Genomic DNA, 20368 nt, shown 5'->3' with positions numbered 1-20368 from the left:
ATTTCCTTGGTTATCCACGGCTGGTTATCCCTTCTCTTGCCTCCCTTCTTTTTCACTTGAATATATTTTTGTTGCGCACTATGAAAGAGCTCCTTAAAAGTCCTCCACTGTTCCTCAATTGTGCCACCATTTAGTCCTTGTTTCCAGTCTACTTTAGCCAACTCTGCCCTCATCCCACTGTAGTCCCCTTTGTTTAAGCATAGTACACTCGTTTCTGACACAACTTCCTCATCCTCAATCTGTATTACAAATTCAACCATATTGTGATCACTCATTCCGAGAGGATCTTTTATGAGGAGATCGTTTATTTTTCCTGTCTCATTACACAGGACCAGGTCTAAGATGGCTTGCTCCCTTGTAGGTTCTGTTACCTACTGTTCTAAGAAACAATCCCGTATGCATTCTATGAATTCCTCCTCCAGGCTACCCCGTGCGATTTGATTTGACCAATCGATATGTAGGTTAAAATCCCCCATGACTACTGCCGTTCCTTTTTCACATGCCTCCATTATTCCCTTGATTATTGCCCGCCCCACCTTGAAGTTATTATTTGGGGGCCTATAAACTATGCCGACCAGTGACTTTTTCCCCTTACTATCTCTAATCTCCACCCACAATGATTCAACATTTTGTTCATTGGAGCCAATATCATCCCTCACAACTGATATCATCTTTTATTAACAGAGCTACCCCACCTCCTTTCCCTTCTTGCCTATCTTTCTGAATTGTCAGATACCCCTGTATGTTTAATTCCCAGTCTTGGCCACCTTGCAACCATGTTTCTGTAATGGCCACCAAATCATATCCATTTGTAATGATTTGTGCCGTCAACTCATTTACTTTATTTCGAATGCTGCGTACATTTAGGTAGAGTGTTTTCATCCTAGTTTTTAAACCATGATTTTTAGTTTTGACCCCTCCTGCAGCCCTTTTATATTCAGTGGCCCTTTTTGTTTCTTGCCTTTGGTTTCTCTGCCTTCCACTTTTACTCATCTCTTTTCTGTCTTTTGTTTTTGTCTCCTTTTTGTTTCCCTCTGTCTCCCTGTATTGGTTCCCATCCCCCTGCCATATTAGTTTAACTCCTCACCAACAGCACTAGCAAACACTCCCCCTTGGACATTGGTTCCGGTCCTGCCCAAGTGCAGACCGTCCAGTTTGTACTGGTCCCACCTCCCCCAGAACCTGTTCCAATGCCCCAGGAATTTGAATCCCTCCCTGCTGCACCACTGCTCAAGCCACGTATTCATCTGTGCTATCCTGTGATTCCTACTCTGACTAGCTCGTGGCACTGGTAGCAATCCCGAGATTACTACTTTTGAGGTCCTACTTTTTAATTTAGCTCCTAGCTCCTTAAATTCGTCTCGTAAGACCTCATCCCTTTTTTTAACCTATGTCGTTGGTCCCAATGTGCACCACGATAACTGGCTGTTCTCCCTCCCTTTTTAGAATGTCCTGCACTCACTCGGAGACATCCTTGACCCTTGCACCAGGGAGGCAACATACCATCCTGGAGTCTCGATTACGGCCGCAGAAACACCTATCTATTCCCCTTATGATTGAATCCCCTATCACTATCGCTCTCCCACTCTTTTTTATGCCCTCCTGTATAACAGAGCCAGCCACGGTGCCATGAACTTGGCTGCTGCTGCTCTCCCCTGATGAGTCATCTCCCTCAACAGCACTCAAAGCAGTGTATCTGTTTTGCAGGGGGATGACTAGATGGGACCCCTGCACTACCTTATTTGTACTACTCTTCCTGCTGAGAAAAGAGAGGTAGAAAGGCAGAGAGCTTTAGGCAGGGAATTCCAGAGCTTGGGGCCTAGGCAACAGAAGGCACGGCCACCAATGGTTGAGTGATTACAAACAAGGATGCTTAAGAGGGCAGAATTAGAGGAGCGCAGATATCTTGGGGGTGTTGTGAGGCTAAAGGAGATGAGAGAGATAGGGAGAGGTGAGGCCATGGAGGGATTTGAAAACAAGGATGAGAATTTTGAAATTGAGGCGTTGCTTAACCGAGAGCCAATCAGTGAGCACAGGGGTGATGGGTGAACTGGACTTGGTGTGAGCTCGAACACGGGAGCCGAGTTTTGGATCACTACAAGTTTACGTAGGGTAGAATGTGGGAGGCCAACCAGGAGTGCGTTGGAGTAGTCAAGTCTAGAGGTAATAAAAGCATGAGGGTTTCAGCAGCAGATGAGCTGTGGCAAGGGCGGCGATGGGTGAGGTTACGGAGGTGGAAATAAAAAGGCAAACAGAATCCCTAGCGAGAAGCATAGAAGATAAAAGAAAGGAGGTAATGTTAAATTTGTATAAGACATTAGGGCACGTTTAGTTTATTGTGTACAGTTTTAGGACCCGCATTATAGGAAGGATATAAAACACAATGGAAAAGGTGCTGCAAATTTAAGATAATCACAAAAATAATTAAAAGGCTTAGATTTATTGGGGGGGGCGGTTACGCAGAGAGGCTTGCTGGAATGTGAAACACTTGGCCACAAACCATTAAAAATGTCAAATAATTGCTTGAAAAAGAAAGTGTGTATAAGGAGGAAGCAGTAGCATTGGGTTGGGCTCGGTGGCTCACATGCAGAAAATACTGGAATGGCTTTGATGGGCCAAATGGCCTGTTTCTGTGCTGTAAATATTCTGTGATCCCCGGTATTTTAACCCCAAATCATCTTTTTCCTTCATATGCAGCGGTCTTCTGCAACTCACCAGACAGGCAGGCAGTCGTGTCCATCCACTTCAGCAGTTGGCCTGCACTCAGTTCCCCACGGTGGTTGGCGTGACATGGCAGGATAAACTGACTCATTTTTACTTCCGTTGGGTTCGTGTACACATCCCCATTTTCCAAAATAAAGAGAGTATTCAATTCTTTGGTCTCCGCCATCATTAATCCAAGAAGTCCTAGAAAGGGGGCAACATTTGGAAAGTCAATAAGGTTTCGGGAAAACATAGTGTAACGATGATACACAGCAATAACACTACCCCAGAATCCCAACAGTAAACCACCAACCTGAATTTCAAGTGACTACAGAGGGCACTGGCACTTAAAGGTTCACTTATATCTCACCACCAGATCATTCTATTTGCCTTAATCTTTTGTATTTGTTCAATTGAGAAATCTGTGAAGGGCGATGGCCCACAGTGCACAACATCACCAGGATTGAAGCTAGGTGAGGTGAATCAGGAAATGGTGGTAATCAGTGTTTTAAAGGCCTTTAGATTGTTGGAGGAAGATAGAGAGTCAGGAATTCCACAGTTTAGAAGTCCTGGGAAAGAATGAACGATTGGAAAAATGCCATGCTATCTGCTTCGATTTCAGCATTGTGAGGAATCATGTAGCACGCAGAGTAGCGTAATTACAGCTTAAGAGGAATAAGAGAAAACAGTTTCAGAGGAGCAATGACCACATGCCAGACAGTGATTTTATTACTAAAACTGGATTGAGTTTTTGGTTGTTTTGGCTGTGCAGTTTGTTGGCCGTTGGGGAGTAGAGTTTTTGACTAAATACGGTGATAGATTTTCTTTTTAAAAACACACACCTGGAAGTATATGGCTGTCGCTAACAGCGCTAGCAGGTTTGGAATCCTTACCTAACAGCACGAAGGGAGCACTTCACCACATGGATTGTAGCGGTTCAGTAAGAAGGCTCACCTCATCTTCTCAAAGGCATCGAGGATGGGTAATAAATGCTGGCCTTACCAGTGACACCCAAATGCTGAGAATGAATAACAACTTGTATTTAAATAGCTGGAGAATAAATTCCTCCTTTTTGATGCCAAAGATCGAGGTACATTTCATTCATCAAGGTGGCACAGAGAATATAACTCAGATCTGTGTTTCCTCTCTAAACACAGCAATGGAAACCCAATCATCGCCTCCAGAACCATTCTCGACGACTTCCTCAACAGACAACACAGGCCCTCAATCATCAACATTGGCACCAAAGTTTCTGTCAACATCGGAACCACAAAGGAACTTCAAAAAAGCAGACTGGAAAACCTTCCAAAGGTCAATGGACACCAACATCAGATGGAATCCACCAAGCAGCAATGCCTTCAACAGATTTATAGGAATTATTAAAACTGCCGCAAAACGCAGTTTACCTCGGGGGTTTAGAAAGACATATATTCTTTGTTGGACGGAAGAAAGCCAGGCTCTCTACCAAGAGTATTTGTTGAACAAGAACCCAGCCACAACCACCGCAATGCTGGAGTCCGTGAAAGGTGGAGGAGCCTTGTGGAGAAGACTAACTTCACTCACTCCGGCAGGAAAGCATGGGCCCTGCTCCAGCCACTTGGCGGGGCAAACCCTGCCTATAAACATAGGGTGACCATCAGAGCGGATGCCATTGCATCCCACTGGATACAAACATCAAAGGCTCCGGTTGGCAAAGAATTTTGACACCAGGTGAAGCGGCAACTTTCGACAAACTTGCTAGGGGCAACAAGATTGTGAACTATGTCTGATACATTCACCTTGGACGAACTAAACACAGTCCTGTCGACAACCAAATTTGGAAAAGCTGCTGGATCAGATGGCGTTTACCCAGAATTCTTAAAAGCACTGGGACCTAAAGTGAAGAGATAGTTGACCTCCTCCTTTTCTGAGGTACTGGCAACTGGTAAAATTCCACCTATTTGGAGGGAGACTAAAATAATTACCCTCCTGAAGCAGGGGAAGAATGCTTGTGAAGCCTCCAGCTACTGCCCAATCTCCTTACTTTGTACTACTTATAAAGTGCTGGAGAGGCTACTACTCCACAGACTAGCCCCCATCATCGAGCCAACCATTCCTAAGGAACAAGCGGGCTTGCAGAGCAACCATAACTGCTGCGAACAAGTGATAGCTTTAACAACACACATTGAAGCAGGCTTCCAACTCCAGCTCAAGACCGCCATAGCACTCGTGGACCTGTCAGTTGCATATGACACAGTATGGAAGCATAGACTGCTTTTCAAGCTCCCCACCATTTTACCCTGCAGAACAACAATCCATCTTCTCAACTCCATGCTTAGCAATTGACCGTGTGTACTCTGATAGAAGAGCAGATATAGTACATTGAACAAAGAACTGCCACAGGGTTTTGTCCAGGCACCCATGTTATTCAACATTTACACCAGTGATCTGCCCGAAACAGAGTCCCGCAAGTTCGGATACGTTTATCACATTGCCTTGGCCACGCAAAACATAAATCTGTCCATCACCAAAGAGACCCTGACCAGTGATTTACAGAGGATGGAGGCCTACCTCTGCTGACTCCAGCCAAACCCATCAAGCAAACCAAGCCTTGAAACCCTCCTATTTAGGAGTCACGCTTGCTGTCATATAGTCAACAGAATCTTGGGAAACTCGCCGGATCCACATGGGGAGCAGACGTTCAAACTCTCCGTACGACAGCATTCGCCCCACTCGCCCCAGTGTACTCCACAGCAGAGTACTGCTCTCCGGCATGGCTATCAAGTCCACATATCAAATCCGTTGATGTCCAGCTGAATTTCTACTATGAAAATTATCACCGGTACGCTTTTACCGACACCAACACCTTGGCTGCCCGTGCTTGCAAACATCGCACCACCACACTTACGCCACGAATATGCAGATTCCAGAGAATACAACCGCTACACCATCAAAAACATGCTGATTCAGGCCAACTTGAACAACATATTTCAAATCTAGAAGGACATTTTGTACTGTCACCGAAGCCCTTCAGCGATCTCCCCTCTGCCTTGATCACCGAGGGCAAAATGCTTGGAAGAACTGCATCATACGGAATGGATTCCTTATAGAGGACCACACAGTACAACCTGAAGGATCAAAACTTCCTCGCAAACAGTGGACAACCATCCACCGATTCAGAACTGGTCATGGTAGATGTTGCCACCTTCTCCATAGGTGGGAGATTAAAGCCTCCCCATCATGTGACTGTGGAGCTCTTAATCAGACCCTGGAGCACTGCCCTCAGAGAAAATTTGCAGGCAGCCTACAAGATATCCACGCTGTTACACCGGAAGTTTTGGTCCGGATATCCAACTTGGATACTGACATTTGATTTGCTTTGCGACTACCATATGAAAGAAGATTATGATTTAACATAGTAAAACATCCCAAGGCACTTCACAGGAGCGTTATCAAACAAAATTTAACACCCAGCCACAAAAGGGGATATTAGGGCAGATGGGTAGGTTTTAAGGAGCGTCTAGAGGAGGAAAGAGAGGTAGAAAGCCGGAGAAGTTTAGGGAGGGTATTCCAGAGCTTATGCCTTGGCAGCTGAAGGGACGTCGCCAATGGTGGAGCGATTAAAATCAGGATGTTCAAGGGGCCAGAATTAGAGGAGCGCAATGATCTCAGAGGATTGTAGGGTTGGGAGGAGGTTACAGAGATCGGGAGGGCAAGTCCATGGAGGGATTTAAAAACAAGGATGAGAATTTTAAAATTGAGGCGTTGCTTAACTGGCAGCCAATGTCAGTCAGCAAGCACAGTTGTGATGGGTGAATGGGTCTCAGTGTGAGTTAGGACATGGGCAGCAAAGTTTTAGATGACGCCAATTTATGGAGGATGCAAGATGGGAGGTTGGCTAGGAGTGAGTTTGAGTAGTCAAGTCTAGAGGTAACAAAGGAATGGATGAGCATTTCAGCAGCAGATGAGCTGAGTAGGACGATATTACGGAGGTGGAAATATGTGGTCTTAGTGATGGTGTGTATATGTGGTCGGAAGCTCATCTCGAGGTCAAATACGACACCAATGTTGCGAACATAAGAAATAGGAGCAGGAGTAGGCCACCTTGGCCCTCAAACCTGCTCCGCCATTTAATAAGATCATGGCTGATCTGATCATGGACACAGCTCCATTTCCCTGCCCGCTCCCCATAAACCCTTTATTCCCTTATTGCTCAAAAATCTGTCTATCTCCGCCTTAAATATATTCAATGACCCAGCCTCCACAGCTCTCTGGGGCAGAGAATTCCAGAGATTAACAAATCTCAGAAAAGAAATTCCTCCTCATCCCAGTTTTAAATGCCCCTTATTCTGAAACTATGTCCCCTAGTTTTAGTTTCCCCTATGAGTGGAAATATCCTCTCTGCATCCACCTTGTCAAGCCCCCTCATTATCATATATGTTTCGATAAGATCACCTCTCATTCTTCTGAACTCCAGTGAGTAGAGGCCCAACCTACTCGACCTTTCTTCATAAGTCAACCCCCTCATCTCCGGAATCAACCTCGTGAACCTTCTCTGAGCAGCCTCCAATGCAAGTATATCCTTCCTTAAATATGGAGACCAAAACTGTATGCAGTACTCTAGGTGTGGCCTCACTAATACCCTGTACAGTTGTAGCAGGACTTCTCTGCTTTTATACTCTATCCCCCTTGCAATAAAGGCCAACATTCCATTTGCCTTCCTGATTACTTGCTGTATCTGCATACTAACTTTGTGTGTTTCATGCACAAGGATCCCAGGTCCCTCTGTACTGCAGCACTTTGCAATTTTTCTCCATTTAAATTATAATTTTCTTTTCTATTTTTTCTGCCAAAATGGATAACCTCACATTTTCCCACATTATACTCCATCTGCCAAATTTTTGCCCACTGGCATAGTCTGTCTATATCGCTTTGCAGATTTTTTTGTGTCTTTGTCACAATTTGCTTTCCCACCCATTTTTGTATCATCAGCAAACTTGACTACATTACACTCAGTCCCTTCATCCAAGTCATTAATATAGATTATAAATAGTTAAGGCCCCAGCACCGATTCCTGCTGCACCCCACTAGTCACTGTTTGCCAACCGGAAAATGACCCATTTATCCCGACTCTGTTTTCTGTTAGTTAGCCAATCCTCTATCCATGCTAATATATTACCCCCAACCCCGTGAACTTTTATCTTGTTTGGTTCAGCCTCAGACAATTACAGGGAGAGGGACAGATTTGGTGACTAGGGAAGGGTGTTGGGGACTGAAGATAATTGCTTTGGTCTTTCCAATATTTAGTTTGAGGAAATTTCTGCTCATCCAGTACTGAATGTTGGACAAGCAGTGTGACAATTTAGAGACAATGGAGTGGTCAATCGACGTGGTGGTGAGGCGGAGCTAGGTGTCATCAGCGTACATGTGGAAACTGATTCTGTGTTTTCGGATGATGTCGCCAAGAGGCAGCATGTAGATGAGAAATAGGAGGGGGCCAAGGATCGATCCTGGGGGAACACAAGAGATAATGGTGCGGAAGTGGGAAGAGAAGTCATTGCAGGTGATTCTCTGGCTACGATTGGAGAGATAAGAATGGAACCAGGAGAGAGCAGTCCCACCCAGCTGGACAATTGTGGAGAGGAGTTGGAGAAGAATGGAGTTGTCAACGGTGTCAAAGGCTGCAGACAAGTCGAGAAGGACGAAGAGGGATAGTTTACCATTGTCACAGTCTCATAGGATGTCATTTGTGACTTTGATAAGCGCCATTTCAGTACTGTGGTAGGGCGGAAACCTGATTGGAGGAATTCAAACATGGAGTTCCAGGAAAGATGGGCACGGATTTGGGAGGCGACAGCATGTTCAATAACTTTGGAGAGGAAAAGGAGATTGGAGATGGAGCGGTGGGCGTTTGCAATGACAGAGAGGTCCCAAGTGTTGTTTTTTTGAGAAGAGGGGTGATGATGGCAGATTTGAAGGAAAGGGGACACTACCCGAGGAGAGAGAACTGTCAACAATACCAGCTAACATGGGGGCCAGGAACAGAACTTGGGTGGTCAGCATTTAGTGGGAATTGGGTTGAGGGAGCAGGAGATGTGTCTCATGGACACGATGAGCTTGGACCGGGCCAGAGGGGAGATAGGAGAGGAACTAGAGAAATATGCGGCTGGGCCAGGGGGAACCTTAGAGGACTTTTAGCTTGGTAGACTAGGGGAAGGGAGGGAAGCGGCAGAGGCAGCAGATCGGATGGTCTCAATCTTAGTGACAAAGAAGTCTACGAGCTCCTTGCACTTGTTGTTGGAGGTGAGGGCGGAGACAACAACTACTTGCATTTATATAGCGCTTTTAACATCGTGAAATGTGAATTGTAGGTCAGCGAGCACAGGGATAAACGGGTGAGCAAGACAGGACACAGGCAGCCGTGTTTTGGATCACCTCTAGTTTACGTAGGGTAGAATGTGCGAGGCCAGCCAGGAGTGCTTTGGAATAGTCAAGTCTAGAGGTAACAAAGGCATGGATGAGGGCGGATGAGCTGAAGCAAGGGCGGAGGTGGGCAATGTTACGGAGGTGGAAAAAGGCGGTCTTAGTTATGCTGTGGATATGTGGTCGAAAGCTCATTTCAGTGTCAAATATGACACCAAGGTTGCGAACGGTCTCATTCAGGCAGACGACAGAAGACGACAGGGGAGAGGAGTTTATGAAGATGGTTTAAGATGACAGAATAAAGAAAACAGACAATACATGAAACAGTACAAACATTCACTGAATTCTATAGTTTATTCATTTGTTGCATGTGAAGACATATTTTAATATGGACCGGGAAAAGTAAAGACGTCACCAGATATAAATATTGAGTTTCTGGAGGAGATCTGCACTTGCCTATCATTAACCTGCAGGTTTGCACTGCTTATTGTTCTGTTTAACTTGTTTTAGCAAGTCATACTCCCAGGGTTTCTCATTCATGTCTAAAAGCAATCCTCTGAACAAAAGCTTTGTCTTTTATCTCTTAGAATACAAGTGACCATTGTTAACAGACTGTATCTTGCGGCTAGGGCACATCGTCTACTAACCCAGTTGTACTGGCCAGTTGAATTGTTAATCTACTTCTTGTGAATGGAGTCAAAACCATCAGGTCCCATTGGTAACAGAGTACCTTTGGAGCAATAGAGCCACATATTTAAGTGAACTGGCAAGAAATCCAAATATAGGAAACAATATTGATCATGTAATTTGCGCAGAAACTGAAGCATTCTGTATTCAAACCTGCAGTTATTGATAGAATTGCAATTGACCTGAAAGTAAAGTACATAACTAAAATCAATTTTTTCCTTCCTAACTGCACTGACATACATAAAAGTTAAGTGCAAGCCAGACTAATTTCTACACCCTAGTTATACAGTTCAGCAATCCAATAACGTTTCTATAAACTAAATTAGGGGTTTGATTTTTTTTTTAATTCGTTCCGGGATGTGGGTATCGCTGGCAAGGCCAGCATTTATTGCCCAACCCTAATTGCCCTCGAGAAGGGGGTGGTGAGCCGCCTTCTTGAACCGCTGCAGTCCTTGTGGTGAAGGTACTCCCACAGTGCTGTTACGGATTTTGACCCAGTGACGATAAAGGAATGACGATATACTTCTAAGTCAGGATGGTGTGTAACTTGGAGGGGAACTTGCAGGTGATGGTGCTCCCATGCGCCTGCTGCCCTTGTCCTTCTAGGTGGTAGAGGTTGCAGGTTTAGGAGGTGCTGCCGAAGAAGAATTGCTGCAGTGCATCTTGTAGATGGTGCACACTGCAGCCACGGTGCGCCGGTGACAGAGGGAGTAAATGTTGAAAGTGGTGGATGAGGTGCCAATCAAGCGGGCTGCTTTGTCCTGGATGGTGTCCAGCTTCTTGAGTGTTGTTGGAGCTGCACTCATCCAGGCAAGTGGAGAGTATTTCATCACATTCCTCACTTATGCCTTTTAGATGGTGGAAAGGCTTGGGGGGGGTCAGGAGGTGAGATACTTGCCGCAGAATACCCAGCCTCTGACCTGCTCTTGTTGCCACAACATTTGTGTGCCTGCTCCATTTAAGTTTCTGGTCAATGGTGATCACCAGAACGTTGATGGTGGGGGATTCGGCGATGGTAATGCCATTGAATATCAAGTGGCGGTGGTTAGACTCTTGCTTGTTGGAGATGGTCATTGCCTGGCACTTGTGTGGCATGAGTGTTACCTGCCACTTATCAGCCCAAGCCTGAATGTCGTCCAGGTCTTGCTACATGAGGGCATGAACTGCTTCATTTTCTGAGGAGTTGTGAATGGAACTGAACACTGTGCAATCATCAGCAAACCTCCCCAGTTCTGAGCTTATGATGGAGGGAAGTTCATTGATGAAGCAGCTGAAGATGGTCACTGTCCTGAGGAACTCCTGCAGCGATGCCCTGGGGCTGGGATCATTGACCTCTAGCAACCACAACCATCTTTCTTTGTGCTAGGTATGACTCCAGCCAGTGGAGAGTTTTCCCCCTGATTCTCATTGACTTCAGTTTTACTCGGGTTCCTTGATGCCACACTCAGTCAAATGCTGCCTTGATGTCAAGGGCAGTCACTTTCACCCCATTCAGCTCTGGAATTCAGCTCTTTTGTCCATGTTTGGACCAAGGCTGTAAAGAGGTCAGGAGCAGAGTGGTTCTGGCGGAACCCAAACTGAGCATCAGTGAGCAGGTTATTGGTAAGTGCCGCTTGATGGCACTGTCGACTAAACCTTCCGTCACTTTGCTGATGGTTGAGAGTAGACTAATGGGGCGGTAATTGGCCAGATTGGATTTGTCCTGCTTTTTGTGGACAGGACATACCTGGGCAGTTTTCCACATTATCAGGTAGATGCCAGTGTTGTAGCTGTACTGGAACAGCTAGGCTAGAGGCGTGGCTAGTTCTGGAGTACGACTTCAGCAGACAGCCGGGACCCATAGCCTTTGCTGTAATGTGCGCTCAGCCGTTTCTTGATATCACATGAAATGAATCGAATTGGCTGAAGACTGGCTTCTGTGATGGTGGGGACCTCAGGAAGAAGCCGATATGGATCATCCACTCAGCACTTCTGGTTGAAGGTGGTTACAAACGCTTCAGCCTTGTCTTTTGCATTCAGGGCTCCGCCATCATTGAAGATGGGGATATTCATGGAGCCTCCCCTTGCAGTTAGTTGTTAAATTGTCCACCACCATTCAAGACTGCAGAGCTTTGCTCTGATCCGTTGATTGATGAGATAGTTGTTAAGGTAATCAGTAAATCTTGGCCATACCTGAATTCAGAAGAACGTGATGGTTGTTCACAAGCTAATGACTGGGAAAATGGGAAAAGGAGAAAAGGAGAAAATAAATAAATGCATCCCTCTTCTTCCCATGCCCCTTTCCCCTCTCCAATGAGCATAACCCTCTTCAGTGATACCAGCAACTGCTGTTTTTTTTGGGCGGGTTGGGCAGAGTTGGTGGAGGGGCAGAAGAGATGGTATGGAGAACTGGGAAGAGAAGTTAACTTGTCATACACATATCTTTTTTCAAGTCATTTGCAATTGAGTTTTGAAACCAGTCCCATGAATTGTACTGTGAGATTTTCACAAAATTTAGCTCCTGAATACTTAAACTTCTGCCCACAATTAAAGTAGCACAGGGTTTAATATTCTGCATTGGTGGTGACTGTAGAGTAAATTCACCAACCCGCTGCTTCCAGCAGGGAGCCACATAAGTGAACAAGGGCCAGTGTTGTATCTCTGGCCCATACTCGTGTTAAGCGAAGGTCCCCAGTGGGAGTGTGGAACCTGTGTTTACTAGCGGTCGTCTAGGCTCACTTTACTTCCGGCTGAAGAAAGCAGCAGAAATGGAAGAAGGGGATAGACAAACTGCATGAAGCCAATTGTGGCTGCGCTTGATGGAAAGATCATTGGAAAAAAATCTAGGACAAGGCAGAAAAGAAGAACTTAATTAGAAAGTGTTACAGCCCTGTGACAGCATCAACAGCATGTGTCCATAAAAAAGCAGACCAAACAGAAAATTTGAGGTGAATGTGGGATTCGAGTTTAAATGGAAAAATACAGGCAACACGAAATGCGGAAAGTTTCACTGCCATCCAAACAGAAAGTACTTGTGGTTTGGAAATAAGCAGTAATAATTTCTATATAAAAACACGAGAACGAGAAGGGGTGAAAACATTGAAAAGGCATTTGCCTGCATTGTGAGTGCTCCAGAAGATGTTTGTTAGGGTGCTCCTAAACGGGATGTAGTATGGATGAGTCACTTTGGACAATCAGCTGCGGGACCCGAAAAGGGAGATTGACTGATAATAAGGTATTGAGACATCTATGGACGATTCCTACTCCTGAACACTACAGTGAACGCTACTGGAAAATATGTATGTGTGTTGGGGTGAGGGGGTGGATATCAAATGAGCACAGGTTTGGACATTTAGATATTTCCCCGACCAAACTGCCTGCACTCACTATCTAGGCTCAAACATGAAGAATAGCTATTTAGACAAAGTACCAAAAGGTATGGCTAGTGCTCATGGAACAGCACACCAAAGAACCAGTACCTTCAGGGGAGAAAGGATTCATTGGGAAATGAAAATATCCTCTTCTGTTTGGATATGACAAAGAATCCCTGACAATAAAGCCACGCAAACCTCTGAAATGTCTTCTGGAATTAATAAGGCAGCTCCACTGGAGGTAGAACATCTCTGAAAACTCAGCTCCCAGAATATGAGACGAATACAGTTCTACAGCAGCTAAATGACAGATCACAGTGCCTGTACACCAGATGTTTTCAGTTGCTGTGTTTTGCATATCCTTCCTGGTTCCAACTAATGAGGTTAGATTAGGAAATCTCCATCGGACACAGTTCCTTATTTACCATCTGCATTCAATTCAGCACTTGGTACGTTGGCAAGTATGTTACAAAAGAAAAAGGGCAGAACACAGTCAGCAAAAGTAAATTTCTGCTGATGTGATTCTTTTTTTAAAAAAACACATCAAATTTATATTACCATTATACACACATTGCTTCCCCTTCCACAAGCATCCCTGAACACACCAGCCCGGGTTTTCAAATCGGGTCCACCCAATTTACAGGTGCAAATTGGGCAGACCTGGTTAGAAAAGTGGAGAGAGATCTGTTGCTTCGCATCACATTACATGCATTTCCAGGAGTGATGACAATAAGGAAAGGAAGCTCCCACCTAAAGCAGGCAGTAGCTTCATTTTAATATTAGCTTGGGGAAGGGGACCTCCTGCACGCTATTTTGCAACATTCTGCCGTGCAGGATGTCCACCCTTAATTGTGTCCATGTGAACTGGGTGTCCAGGGTTGCTAGGCAGTGATAGGTATGTGGCCATTTCCTGACCGCTTTTTTCAGCCAACACTAATGTTCTTGTGAGCCTTTGTGCCAATTTATTCTAATTTTCTCCGCCGGCACCAATAAACCCAACAATGGGTTGCCCCAATAGGAATTCCTCATTTGATAGGTTTGGAAGAGAACCAATGGAAGGTTGTCAGGCAGGTTAGGCTACGCGAGATAAAAACAGAAAATGCTGGAAATACTCAGCAGGCCAGGCAGCTTCGGTGGAGAGAGAAACAGAGTTAACGTTTCAGGTCGATGACCCTTTGTCAAAACACCGATATGAGAGATGGTCTGTGACCACCTGCCTGTAGCACCACACCTACATCTACAGACAGAGGTGAATATACCGAACTTTGGCAGATAATTAGTGCAGTCGGAGGCTCCTATTCCCCAAGAAAGCCGAGACAGCAGACCTATTAGGATACTTGAATGCCTCAGACGCACCCAATCTCAGTAAGTGCTGCTTTTGGTGGTTGTGCATGCAAGAAGGCATGCCGGGGTGATCTACAACCATCATAGCCTGATTGGCTGCATCCACCAAGATGCCACAAGCCATATCCGCATTGTTGCAGCTGCATGGGGATGGGTGACCATGGAGAACTCCTTCACAGGGTCTAAGTCGGAAATAAAGAGCTGTACCATCTGTTACTAGGATACTTGGAACACTTCCAAAGACCTTCAGAATTTTTGTTAGCCTATACTGCCACTTTAATTATTCTCATCCTATTAAATTTCATCAACGGGCACTTTTCTGCTCCCACCACTCCTGCGTTGCCCACACCTGTCCGCGACTGAACAAATCTCAGAAAATTGCGTATAACACACTTCTATTTGAATCTGTCTAAAATTCACTTCTATATATTCAGATCTAAACAGCACCCATGTTGGAAAATCTAGGCTACTAACTCTTGCTGAGGTACAGTTCCAGAGGAAAATAGTGCCCTCCGATACCTCACCTGAGTAGTCATTCTCCAGCTACAAACAAAGACAAGATTTGACAGGCTACTGAATCCCAGAGAAGGCATCACAGCCAAGCTTTCCTATCACATCCACTGTCCACACATGCACTTTCTAACAAAAAGTGCATGGATAGCGCTCATGAATGAGAGGAGAATTGTAGCTTGCAAACTGCTGCCTAGGCTGAGATCAGCTAAGTCAGCACAGACTGGGGGTCAAACCTGGGGCTATAAATCAGGAAATTAGAGATGCATGTAACAAGGGTAATAGGATAATCAAGGGGGACTTTAATCTACATATAGACTGGGCAAACCAATTATGCAGTAATAGTATGGTTGAGGAGTTCATGGAATGTATACAAGATAGTTTCCTAGATCAGTATTTTGAGGAACCAGCTCGGAAACAGCCTATTTTATATCTAGTAATGTGCAATGAGAAAGGGTTAATAAGAACATAAGAAATAGGATCAGGAGTAGACCATTTGGCCCTTCGAGCTTGCTCCACCATTTAATATCATGGCTGATCTTGGGCTCAGATCCACTTCCTTGCCCGCTCCCCATAACCCTTCACTCCCTTATCGTTCAAAAATCTGTCTATCTCCATCTTAAATATATTCAATGACCCAGCTTCCACAGCTCTCTGGGACAAAGAATTCCAAAGACTTACAACTCAGAGAAGAAATGTTTCCTCATCTCAGTTCTAAATGGGCGACCCCTTATCCTTAAACTTTGCCCCCTAGTTCTAGATTCCCCCACGATTGGAAATATCCTCTCTGCATCTACCTTGTCGAGCGCCCTCAGTATTTTATATGTTTCATTAAGATCATGTCTCACTCTTGGGGAGTGGGCAGAGAAGTGGACCCGAGTCCATGATCGGATCAGCCATGATCGTATTAAATGGCAGAACAGGCTCGAGGGGCGATATGGCCTACTCCTGCTCCTATTTCTTATGTTCTTATATTCTTATGTTCTTCTAAACTCCAATGAGTATAGGCCCAACCTGCTCAACCTTTCTTCATAAGTCAACGGCATTATCTCAGGAATCAACCTAGTGAACCATCTCTGAACTGACTCCAACGCAAGTATATCCCTCCTTAAATAAGGAGACCAAAACTGTACGCAGTACTCCAGAGTGCTGCCTCACCAATACCCTGTAGAGTTGTAGGAGGACTTCTCTGCTTTTATACTCCATCCCCCTTACAATAAAGGCCAACATTCCATTTGCCTTCCTGATTACTTGCTGTACCTGCATACTAACTTTTTGTTCATGCACAAGGACCCCAAGGTCCCTCTGTATTGCAGCATTTTGTAATTTCTCTCCATTTAAATAATAATTTGCTTTTTTATTTTTCCTGGATAACTTCACATTTTCCCACATTATACTCCATCTGCCAAATTTTTGCCCACTCACTTAGCCTGCTTATATCCATTTGCAGATTCTTTGCGTCCTCCTCACAACTTGCTTTCCCACCCATCTTTTTATCATCAGCAAACTTGACTATATTACACTTGGTCCTTTCATCCAAGTCATTAATATAGATTGTAAATAGTTGAGGCCCCAGCACGGATCCCTATGGCATTCCACTAGTTACCGTTTGCCAACTGGAAAATGACTCATTTATCCCGATGTTATGTATGGAGAAAGAGTCAGACTGAACACTGCGAGCTCAAAGTAAAGTGTGACCTTAGTCTTTTATTGCAGGTCTCCAGAGTGCCTCTCCAACCTGTGAAGCCACCTTAAATACCTGTGCTCCCAAGAGATTATGGGATCCCTTGGGACTCCAGGGGATGAGCCCTCTGGTGGCTGTACAGAGTAAATACAAGTCTACATACATAACAACACTCCCCCACCAAAGTCAATAGTGTAACTATTTACAATGAGAGTCGATCTGGGGCCCTTCTTGCCCTGGTTGATCGTCTTGGTGTGAAAGCTGGTGTTGTTGAATCATTTGTTGGTCCCTCGCTGGGCTTTTGTGCAGCTGGCCTTGCTGGGCTGCCTGGGGTGTTGGGCCCTGCTGAGCTGCTGTGGATGATGGGTTCTGCTTCGTGGTCAACCGTGGTGCCGGTTGCCACTGGTGTGTATGTTGGGGGATCAAAAAAGGTAGGGTCCAAGGTGAGTTGCTCAGGGTAGTCCATGAATCGGAGTTTGATTTGGTCCAAGTATTTCCGGTGAATGAGTCCATTTGAAAGTTTGACCCGAAACACCCTGCTCCCCTCTTTGGCCACAACAGTGCCGGGAGCCACTTGGGACCTTGTCCGTAATTTAATACAATACAGGATCATTGATTTCAATCTCGCATGACACATTTGCGCTATCATGGTATGCACTTTGTTGAAGTCGCCTGCTCTCTACCTGTACATGTAGATCAGGGTGAACTAACAAGAGCCTTGTTAGTTCCTTGTTAGCACTAAAAAGTGCTCTTTTCATGAGCAGTCCAGCAAGTGGGATCCCAGTGAGCGAGTGGGGTCTCGTGCGGTAGCTAAGCAGGACTCAGATAGGCGAGTCTGCAGTGAGCCTTCAGTTACCCTCTTCAAGCTTGCTTGATGGTTTGCACTGCTCTCTCTGCCTGACCATTGGACGCTGGTTAAAACGGGGCAGATGTGACATGTTTGATCCCATTACAGGTCATGAGTTCTTTGAACCCAGCACTGGTAAAACATGGCCCGTTGTCGCTCACCAGGTCATCGGGTAAGCCGTGAGTGGTAAACATGGCCCGCAGGCTTTCAGTAGTGGCAGCAGATGTGCTAGTCGACATTATTTCACATTCAATCCACTTGGAGTACGCGTCTACAACCACAAGGAAAGTTTTACCCTAGAACGGGCCTGCATAGTCGACGTGTACCCTAGACCATGGTTTGGAGGGCCAAGACCATAAACTTAGCGGCGCCTCCCTGGGTATATTGCTTAACTGCGAGCATGTATTACATCTGTGAATACAGGACTCTAAGTCCGCATCGATACCGGGCCACCACACGTGGGATCTGGCTATCGCTTTCATCATTACGATGCCTGGGTGGGTACTGTGGAGGTCATTGTTGAAGGTGTCTCTTCCCTTCTTGGGGACCACTACTCGATTGCCCCACAGAAGGCAGCCTGCCAGTATAGACATTTCATCTTTGCGCCGCTAGAACAGCTTTATCTCTTCCTGCATTTCCACTGGGACACTAGACCAGCTCCCGTGAAGCACACAGCTTTTGACTAGAGATAATAAGGGGTCCTGGCTTGTCCAGGTTTTGATCTGCTGGGCAGTGACAGGTGATTGCTCAATCTCAAATGCTTTCATAACCATGGCTAGATCTGCGGGCTGCGCCATTTCCAACCCCATGATGGACAATGGCAGCATACTGAGAGCATCGGCGCAGTTTTGTGTGACTGGCCTGTGGTGGATGGCGTAGTTGTATGTGGACAACGAAAGCACCCATCTCTGGATGCAGGCCGATGCGTTGGTAGTTATCCCTTTACTCTCGGAAAACAGGGATATAAGTGGCTTATGGTCAGTTTCCAATTCGAATTTTAGCCCAAACAGGTATTGATGCATTTTCTTTACCCCATAGACACATGCTAACTCTTCTTTCTCATTCATGCTGTCGGCTCTCTCAGCCTTAGACAGACTCCTGGATGCATAAGCAACCGGTTACAGTTTCCCGAAATTATTAGCTTGTTGCAATACACACCTGACGCCATATGACGACGCATCACATGCTAGTACCAAACGCTTACATGGATCATACAACACAAGCAATTTGTTTGAGCAGAACAATTTTCTCACTTTTACAAAGGCATTTTCTTGGCTTTTGCCCCAAACCCATTCGTCCCCTTTACATAGTAAGACATGCATTGGTTCTAACAGTATGCTGAGACCCGGTAGGAAGTTACCAAAATAGTTCAGGAGTCCCAGAAATGACCGCAGCTCCATCACGTTCTGTGGCATCGGTGCATTCTCGATTGCCTCCGTCTTCACGTTGGTGGGCCTGATGCCGTCCGCCGCAATCCTCCTTCCCAAGAACTCCACTTCAGGCGCCAGGAAAACGCACTTCGAGCATTTTAACCTGAGCCCCACGCGGTTGAGTCGACTAAGGACCTCCTCCAGGTTTTGCAGATACTCAACTGTGTTCTGACCTGTGACCAAGATGTCGTTCTGGAAGACCATGGTGTGGGGGACGACATTAGTAAGCTTTCTATGTTTCTCTGGAATATCGCCGCCGCTGATCGGATTCCAAACAGGCACCTGTTATAAGTGAAGAGACCTTTGTGCGTGTTGATGCAGGTGAGGCTCTTCGATGATTCCTCCAGTTCCTGCATCATGTAGGCTGAAGTCAGATCCAGCTTCGTGAACGTTTTTCCTCCCGCCAGTGTTGCAAAGAGGTCGTCTGCCTTTGGTAGTGGGTATTGGTCCTGCAGGAAGAAACGATTGATAGTTACTTTGTAATCGCCACAGATTCTGATGGTGCCGTCTCCCTTGAAGACTGGGATGTTAGGACTGGCCCACTCGTTGAACTCGATCGGTGAAATGATGCCCTCTCTTTGCAGCCGGTCTAGCTCGATCTTTACCCTTTCTCTCATCATGTACGGTACTGCCCTTGCCTTGTGATGGATGGATCGCTCCCCCAGAATTAGGTGGATCTGCACTTTTGCTCCTTGGAATTTTCCGATGCCTGGTTCGAACAGTGAAGGAAATTTGTTTAAGACCTAGGCACACGAAGTGTCGTCAGTGGGCGATAGCGCTCGGACATCGTCCCAGTTCCAGCCAATCTTTCCCAGCCAGCTCCTGCCGAGCAGCGTGGGACCATCGCCCGATACCACCCAGAGTGGTAGCTTGTGCACCACTCCATCATAGGAGACCTTTACGGTAGCACTGCCGATTACACAATATTTTGTGTAAGTTCTTAATTTCGTGTGAACTGGAGTTAAGACTGGCCTTGAGACCTTGTTGCACCACAATCTTTCAAAAGTCTTTTTGCCCATGATGGACTGGCTCGTGCCCGTGTCCAGCTCCATTGACACCGGGAGTCCATTTAGTTAAACATTCAGCATTATCGGGGGACAATTTGTGGTGAATGTGTACACCCCATGTACCTCTGTCTCCTCGGTCTGAGGCTCTGGTCCATTGTGATCCTCTGTGCATCTGTCCCCTTTTGCAGGTTTAACAGGATTTGCAGCTCGCCTGCACACTCGTTAGAGGTGTCCCATTGTTCCACAGCCCTTGCAAACATACTCTTTGAATCGGCATGAATGGAAACGATGATCACCCCCGCAGCGCCAACAAGGTGTTAATGGCCTTACATTCATCACCCTTGATGGTGGACTCTGAGACATCTGCGGACGTGCAGCTGCAGGTATGTGTGACCTGCCCTGTA

The 20368-nt window shown here is 45.8% G+C and overlaps 1 protein-coding gene across 2 annotated transcripts in view; it reads right to left on the bottom strand.

Annotated features, from left to right (window-relative positions):
* The window catches only part of acot11a (acyl-CoA thioesterase 11a), a 132173-nt gene that overhangs the window by 102653 nt on the left and 9152 nt on the right, over positions 1-20368 (bottom strand). Inside the window, exon 2 of one of the 2 annotated variants that reach the window (XM_070886169.1) lies at positions 2716-2907. In XM_070886169.1, coding sequence (XP_070742270.1) covers positions 2716-2893 — 178 coding nt within the window. In that variant the 5' untranslated portion in view covers positions 2894-2907. Of the gene's footprint in view, positions 1-2715; positions 2908-20368 lie in introns of those variants that run through there. The other variant, XM_070886170.1, reaches the window with a different exon arrangement.

Source organism: Pristiophorus japonicus, chromosome 8, assembly GCF_044704955.1.
Source record: "Pristiophorus japonicus isolate sPriJap1 chromosome 8, sPriJap1.hap1, whole genome shotgun sequence".
In the NCBI taxonomy this organism is placed as follows: Eukaryota; Metazoa; Chordata; class Chondrichthyes; family Pristiophoridae; genus Pristiophorus; species Pristiophorus japonicus.
Note: the sequence above shows the minus strand (reverse complement) of the source record. Positions and strands in the feature narration are given on the sequence as shown.